The sequence below is a fragment of the Dipteris shenzhenensis genome, chromosome 23 (assembly GCF_047967505.1).
Source record: "Dipteris shenzhenensis isolate YYH24624 ecotype China chromosome 23, Dip_SZ_1.0, whole genome shotgun sequence".
Taxonomy (NCBI): domain Eukaryota; kingdom Viridiplantae; phylum Streptophyta; class Polypodiopsida; order Gleicheniales; family Dipteridaceae; genus Dipteris; species Dipteris shenzhenensis.
In genome coordinates this window covers 49,472,178-49,480,410 of record NC_141618.1, presented here as the reverse complement: position 1 = coordinate 49,480,410, position 8,233 = coordinate 49,472,178, and the positions used below count along the sequence as shown (strand labels likewise).

The 8,233-nt window shown below is 41.8% G+C and overlaps 1 protein-coding gene across 1 annotated transcript; it reads right to left on the bottom strand.

The window, feature by feature from the left end:
• Nucleotides 1-3,822: 3,822 nt before the first annotated feature.
• LOC147887484 (phosphoglycerate kinase, cytosolic-like) lies at nucleotides 3,823-6,574 on the bottom strand. The gene is made up of 4 exons (XM_087394319.1): nucleotides 6,031-6,574; nucleotides 5,735-5,823; nucleotides 5,467-5,639; nucleotides 3,823-3,883 (listed from the first exon to the last, which is right to left on the bottom strand). The coding sequence occupies exons 1-4, from the start codon at nucleotides 6,572-6,574 to the stop codon at nucleotides 3,823-3,825; spliced, it is 867 nt and encodes a 288-aa protein (XP_087250445.1).
• Nucleotides 6,575-8,233: the final 1,659 nt, after the last annotated feature.

Here is an 8,233-nt window from a genome sequence, read left to right as displayed (position 1 = left end):
GAGGCAGTATGGATTGGACATGCTATCCAAATATGGGATGACAGGCTATAAGCCTATTTTAGTTCCTTTGGAGTAGAATGTGAAGCTGAGCATAGATGCAGGTGAGCTTTTGGAAGACCCTACTATGTATAGATCCATAGTAGGAAGTTTGATTTATATGACTATTACTAGGCTAGATTTGAGCTATGCTGTTGGATTGGTAAGTTAGTTTATGCAGGCTCCAAGGAAACCACATTTGGATGCAACTAGATGCATACTCAGGTATGTGAAGTCCACATTACAGTATGGACTACTTTATGAGGCTGGGGTTCAGATACAGTTGCATGGATACACTGATGCTGATTGGGCTAGTAGTATTTCTAATAGACGATCTACCAGTGGATATGTGTTCTCTTTGGGAGTGCTCTTTGGGAGTGCTGTAGTCACTTGGAGCAACAAGAAACTGCCTACAGTTGCCTTGTCGAGCACAGAGGCTGAGTACAAGGGTGCAGTAATGGCTGCATGTGAGGTAGCTTGGTTGCATAAGCTACTTTATGATATGCATCAGTCTACAAATGGGCCAGTTGTCATTTATTGTAACAACATGAGCAATAACATGAGCAATATACACTTGGCAAATAACCCAGTCTATCATGCTAGAACAAAGCACATTGAGGTGCATTATCACTATGTGCAAGAGAAGGTTTTACTAGGTCTTATTGATCTAGTTTATGTCAGCACAGAGGATCAGGTAGCTGACATATTCACGAAGGCATTGGGCATAGAGAAGCTATGCAAGTTTAGAGACCTACTTGGTGTGCAAGAATTGGGATTGAGCTGGAGGGGGAGTGTTGAGATATCGAGCTCCACTCATGATATGCCAGGGTGATCGTTGTGCATTTATGTCATCGACTTGTTAGCTATAGATGCAGTTGGTACACCGCCCATGAATAATAGCTGGATGACAGCTATCCTTATGTACTCTAGTTCATGGCTCAGTTAGTATGCCACCTTAGTTAGTTGAGTTTGGTTTGAGACCCACATATAGGGTTCTTCTATTTCTTTGTACTAGAGTTCTTTTGGCTTTCACAACTAAGAAGAGAAAAACTGTTTTCAGCCTCCACCTTTGTGTGTATTCCCCCATTGTGTATGTGAGAAAGCCGCAAGTGAGATTTCTTTCTTCTCTCCCACTATCTTCACAGTTTCTCCACAGCTTGTCACACCAACTGTTGTAGTCTCTGACATAGTATTCATTGGACCATACACAACATGTTTTGCATGTAGTTTTGATTTTGATTCTTTGTGCTTGGAGGTGTTCTCACTACCCTGCAAACATGTCTACCCCTTTCTGTGCTTTGTGCACATATGTTTGCTGAAAGGGATGTGTGTAGAGAACAATTGTATGCAAATGGTTCCTCCAAGGGTGAAGAAGATGCTCGGATTGCCTGCTCCTAAAAAAGGTAACACATATATTTATCCACTGTGGGAAATTATTTACATTTGTTTCTTATCATTTCTCCTTACCAATGCTTGGTTTAGTTGCATTTTTCTTTTAGAACAATTTTCTAGTGCGACCGTGCAAAATATTGCAGATAACACCACTAAAGCCGAGCAAAACCCAGATGATTTGCATGAAAACCCAGTTTCAGAAAATCCAAGAGGGACATTGGAGGAGATGCAGAGTGGTTTTGTTAAAGACTACGAAGGGTTCGCATCTGAAAGTGAATGTGAGTTTATGCAATAGTTGCATGGAAAGAGGGGGAGTAGTGTTGGTTCCAGGAAGGAAAGCCCTTTAAGCACACCGGAGACCATGCCATCCAAGCACACCGAAGACCACACCATCTAAGCATGTCGAGGACTAGCGAAGACCACCTGAGGCCACACAATCAAAGCGGCATGTCGAAGTTGAGGGTGCACATGTGTCTCAAAATAAGACACCATGGAGGTCTCCTAGGAGGAAAGCACAGATTGAGGAGGAAGCTCTCAAAGAGGACGATGAAGATAAAGAGGCAGATGATGAAGTATCTCAGTTCTCTTTCTTGCATTCAAGGAAAAAAGGGCCTCTAAAGATTTGCCTTGTTCTTTTCCAAAGAGGAAAACAAAAGGCATGTAAGAGTGTGTGCATTGGCATTTGCCCATATTGTAGCACAGCCCTTCCATTTTGTATTGAAATTATGAATTTCCATCTCTCCTCCAACTCCTTGTTCAATTGAGTGTATGCAAAAGCTATGTTTGGTGTATGCTTTTGCTATGTTGAGTATAAATTTTGGTTTCATGTTCAGTGAATGCTTTTGATATGTGCTTAGTAGCACTTTTTATTAAATGCAGTAGCACGAGTGCCAAAGAGAAAAGCCAGTGATGATGCAAAGGTTAGCGGGGCAATTTGGAGATGCCCGATGATGCATAGCCAGATATTGCCTAGCCCGATGATGCATAGCCCAATATTGCACAGCTCGATGATGCACAGCCCAATGATGCACAGCTAGATATTGCACAACCGGATGATGCATATCCCGATGATGCACAGGCAGATATTGCATAGCCTGATGTTGCACAGCCTGATGATATACCACAGCCTAATGTTTCACAGCCCGATATACCACAACTTGATGTTACACTGCCTGATGATGTGCACCATGATACATAGCTTAGTAGATCCCTAGGAGGATACAGAGGAGGAAGCTGATGTGCATATATATTATGGCAGGGCTCCCAAGTGCAATGTTCAAAATCCTGCATTGATTGTCAATCTGAACGGTGTGCTCATGTTTAAATAGTAAATGCATGGAGAGGGGAGGCCTTACCCATATACTCCCCATGCTTTACTAGGGTTCCCAAAGCTAGAGGTATCACACACACTATCAAGAAAGATGCAAAGGCATTTCTGGTGTTGGGTCTTGAGTTTTTTGATATATACATATGGAGTTGTGCATCAGGCACAAATGATTTTAGGAGAGTAGACTTGTGTTTTGGGAACATCCGAGAGAAGCTTTCAGGCTTACTATCCCAAAACCTGTGTCACAAGGCAACATTCTCATTTGCAAATGGAAAACCGATTTTCTTTAAGCAACTCTCTACATTTTGGGAGGTGTTTCCCTAGTACATGAAGGAGAACACTTTGCTGCTTGATGATAGCCTCTACAAATGCAAAGGAGACAAGCCTGGCACTTACTTAATTTTGCCCAAGTTCGAAGATCTGACCTAGGCTCATTTCTGGTTTGTGACCTTGGTGTGTGGCTCTATGAGTGGCTACACTCACCTGATAGGTTGGCATTGGCAAGAAGCAGCCTTACATATGGGGGGATTCGACCCCAGAATTTGAATATGTGAAGCAGAAGATGTGCCACGGTGGGAAGATAGAGAATCCCGCACATGGGTGGATTGATATTGATTAAGAGCCTATAGTTTTGTTCTTGTACTTCCCAGTTTACTTGGCATTGTACATGTTTCTATTAATACCAAATTATGTACTTTTTCTTCATTTTTCCCGTAAAGTTTGAATTTAGAATTTATTTTAGTATAGTGACATTTTGTCACAGTAAAAGTAACATTCTGAATTTATTCTAGTGATGTTTCAATTAGGTCACAATCTGTTAAGAGAAGCCCACAAGCATTTGAGAAACACATATGATAGAAACTACTAGTGTCACAATCTGGGGTTGTCATTGCTATACATATGGAAATTGTTGTTGCTACCCATCCAAGCATATAAGGCTCTGAAGATTATCCCTTGCTTCCTAATTATCTGCTTGCAATAAGTCTTCATGAATTATGATTTCTTAAGTCATTACAATAGACTATTCTTACGTGTCCTCTGAATATATCATGTATCTTTGTATGTTTTCAGCTCACAAATGAGCAACGAAACATCAAGCTTCCCTTTAAAGTGCCACAAGGAGCTATTCTGCATAAGCATAAGAACATATGAAAGATGTAGAATTCTTTGTTCATGCATCTATGCGAACAAGCCATACATGTACACAATGGTACAAAAAATAGGATTTTGCTTCCATAAAGCTTCATAGCATTAGGTCTCATTAGAAATATCTGGCATTGCATTGTATATGGCCTCATGCATCTCTGAAGAGAGCTAGTACATGTTGCTACTATCATTGTTCTTAGCATCCATCGAAAACTTAACGAACTTCACCAGATGAGAAAGAATGATCACAGAGGGGCCTTATTGTAAATTAATCTCATGCATGGACCTGAACTATATATATGTTGAGATATCGAGCTCCACTCGAGATATGCCAGGGTGATCGTTGTGTACTTATGTCACCGACTTGTTAGCTGGAGATGCGGTTGGTACACCGCCCATGAATAATAGCTAGATGACAGCTATCCTTATCTACTATAGTTTGTGGCTCAGTTAGTATGCCACCTTAGTTAGTTGAGTTTGGTTTGAGACCCACATATAGGGTTCTTCTATTTCTTTGTACTAGAGTTCTTTTGGCTTACACAACTAAGAAGAGGAAAACTGTTTTCAGCCTCCACCTTCGTGTGTATTCCCCCATTGTGCATGTGAGAAAGCCTCAAGTGAGACTCCTTCCCTCTCTCCCACAATCTTCACATGGTATCAGAGCCTTGTTCGTGGTAAGGAGCTCAAGAAAGCAAGCCAAGTTCGTGGTGTCCTGGTAAGAGGACCAGTGTTGCTTTCTTATTTCGAGTTTGGGAGCAAATCTCTGCAGGTAGCATAGCCAGAAGTGCAGGAGTGCACTGTTTCAGATTGAGACGCCCTTCGCGGTGTGACTTTATTTTTCTGATTTGAGGCTGTTTCGGGGCCCGTTTTGAAGGCGGAAGTTCTTCGCAGGCACTCAGAAAAAGGCCCTGTTTTTTGCTGTGCGACCACTGCACGGCTAGTCGGTGGAAAGGTGCCGCAGAAATTGCATCGTATGCCTGTGTGCAGAGATATTGGGAGTTGCAGATTCATGCCTATTGCCTGTTGATGCAAAATCGTCACTAGGAAGTGACTGTGTGGTGAAATACCACTCTCGTCGGTTTTGCAGATCTGCCCGTGTGAGGCAAAAGCTGTGTTTTTTTTGCAGTGACAAAATATTTTGCAGTGTTCTGTAATGGCATCTGATTCTCTTTCACAGATTGTCACTGAAAAGCTTGACAAGAACAACTTCCAGGCATGGAAGTTTAGAATGACGAATTTCTTGATGGGAAAAGGCTATTGGGAATTCATTACAGGAAATGAAGAAGAACCTGTTCTTCCTAATGTTCCCAGTCAATAGGAAATGCAGGCATTCAAAGGATGGCATGAGAGAGCCAGGAAAGTTATGTACTGGCTGTCTATCAGTATTTCGGACTCCACGATTGTGCATATTCAGGATGCAAATACGCCAAAGGAGGCATGGGATACTTTGGCAAAAATGTATAGCACAAATACGCAAGCCAGGAAAATGCAACTCAAACAGGAGTTGCACAATGTGCAGAGAGAAAATTTGAGCTCCCTTCTCCATGAGATAGCCTGCTACTCGCCTGGATACATAATTGGCTATTCCGGACGTGGATGCATGGGCTCTATGAGCAGTTCCGAATGCATCATTGACGAAGAAATCTATGTTTTTGGCTAGCTGCTTTGAAAATCCAATATCGTTGGCCTCCTCTCCTTTGTGAAACCGCACATTCTCCAAAAGCAACACTTGCCCATCCTGCACATGCACAGATCACAGCTCATATCATTCTGAAATTTTGCGCACTTACACAAAGAGTGAAATACAGTCCTTATCTTCAAGGGTGCTCAAACCTTCAGCGATGCGATCTGCTTTTCCACTTCACAACCCACACAGTCTGACGCCATGACCACAGTCTCCTTTAGCAGCTCTGATAACCTCTCTGTCCCCACCCATGAAACTTCATAAGGTTAGAACACAATCCGTTTTGTTTGTCCCCAGTGTTTTATATGCGAGAAAACTCTCTTTATGAGGCGAGTAAAGTGCCTGACGAAAGAGATCTAAAGTACATTGTCTGCTTCTCCTTCACGTTTTCGTTATTTATCCATATGTGTGCTTTGGGGCCCGGGGGGAGGGCGGAGCAAAGTACCTGAAACAGGGCGAAGACTAAACTTCTCTTCAGGTCCTTTCTTGGGCCGGCCCAGATGACTGGCTAAAACAACACGCGCTCCAGCGTGGATCAAGCGCTTGATAGTGGGAAGAGAAGCACGTATGCGTGTATCATCTGTAATCTTCCGCCCTTCATCAATTGGTACGTTCAAATCGCATCTGACAAACACCGTTCTTCCCTTCAACTCTGGATCTTCAATATCATTCAGCGATTGCTTCCTGTCGGAGGCTTTCGATGCAGGACGATGATGGTCACTCTCTTCTCCGTCTTCAACTCCTGGAAGGCGTTGTGTGGGACTCAGCTTCTCGTAGAAGCCGTCCCTCTCTTTGGAACCTATCTCGGCTGCTGGTGAAGTTCTAAGATATCCTCGCACCTTGACTTTGCAAGGAGGAATTTCAAATTTGGAGATCGATCGGGAATAGCGAAATCGGGCAAATCTGAGACAGCACTTCGAAGTAGGAGTAGGATAGTGAGGATAGATCCTCGAGACTGTAGGTAGACCATTTGAACGTAGAGCTGCCATTGTCGCTCGCTCGCTCGCTCGCTCTCCGACACACACACACACACACAAACTCAGAGACAACACCTATTTTTTTTAGTTGAAATCTCAATGAGAGACACAGACTCTCTCTCTCTTTCACACACACACACACACACAAGTCGCGCTTCCTCTGTGATCTCACACGCATGCACACAGAGCTCTGGTTGATGTTCCTCCTTTCTCGCGCAGCCTCTAAGAGTTTCTTTATTACGGTTGCCTCTCTAGATTGTTGGCCACGTTTAGAGGGTAACGATGGTGCTGTTAGAGTGACAAGTGGCTCATATTTTGGAGCTGGCTTTCTCCGTTTGTGCCACGTTCTTTTCAAAGTTTCTGTTTTCCATTTCCCCATCAACCTTAGTCGTCAACGTGTCGATCCGCCCTGTAGTGGAAAGAATTAATTAACTATGAGCCCCCTCACGAGGATAGGAGTACGACTAATAAGAGGGAAGAATTGCGAGAAGTTGCCTTCGATGTGAACAACAGGATAGAACCCATCATCGATGCCACATAGCTTGGCAAACAACCTTGGATTAAACAATGAACATATTGTGTAATGGAAGCTTGTAGTTCACTTGTAGTTCAGGGGACAAGGGAAAGCCTTAGGGGAGAAAGGAGAGCTAACATTGATCTACCAAGTCATTGACTTGCTAAGTTAGTATTGACCTACCAACTAGCCTTAGGGGAGAAAGGAGAGCTAACATCGATCTACCAAGTCATTGACTTGCTAAGTTAGTATTGACCTACCAACTATCAAGATTAATTAGCTAGTTGTTGATAGTAGGTAAAAATGCCAGAGGTAGGTGGGTGTTAGGCTGAGATCAATGGCACTAACATCTAAGTCAACATCCTCAAGCTAAGTCAATGGCACATGACTTATATAACACTTATTTCATTAATTTTGGACTCATATGTCTACATTTGGAGTAATCCTAAAACTCTTTCCCAAATGAAAAGTTTACTTTATGAAAATGTAAGTTTACTTTTTGGCACTATCATTTCCACATAATAAATTTCAGAATATCTCTCTATAATGTTGCACTTAATAACAATTTAAATTAATAATTTAATAAAAAAAATAGTTTAATTACATTTAAATTAATAAAAGTATGAAAAAATTATATGCATGCATGCATGCATGCATGTATGTATGTATGCATGTATGTATGTATGGCCCATGCATGACATATTTTACCATAAGAGTCCTCTAAAATCTTCAAGATATCATAACGGTATTAACAAACACTTTTTGAGAGTTTAAAAACTCTAAAATCTGGTAGATATGGAGTCACACATGATGCTACACATGCATGCATGGAACGTACATGTCCTTGGTTCATTAATGGAAGGCCATTGATACATATGGTGGGACTAGTGCACTGTAATGTCCACGTGGCATGGGCATTCCCGTAAGGCATTTATATTTATATTTATATAGTTAAGGTCCATGCATGAGATTAATTTACCGTTAGAGTCTTCTAAAATCTTCAAGACTTAGTAACAGTGTTAATGAACACATTTTAGAGTTTTGGAACTCTAAAATCGTGAAGACTTAATAATGGTGTCAATAAACACCTTCCAAAGTTTCAGAAAGCAACATCGGTATAATCTCAAAGAACTTTATAAACACCTTGCAATAGTTAC

What these genes read in the sequence shown, in the direction of transcription:
- LOC147887484 (XM_087394319.1), bottom strand. Translation starts at nt 6,574, where the DNA reads ATGGCAGCTCTACGTTCAAATGGTCTACCTACAGTCTCGAGGATCTAT. An exon ending in TAGTCTTCGCCCTGTTTCAG is followed by an intron (nt 5,824 to 6,030) that starts GTACTTTGCTCC and finishes GGGTGGGGACAG; the next exon opens with AGAGGTTATCAGAGCTGCTA. An exon ending in ATAGCCAATTATGTATCCAG is followed by an intron (nt 3,884 to 5,466) that starts GCGAGTAGCAGG and finishes ATGCTTATGCAG; the next exon opens with AATAGCTCCTTGTGGCACTT.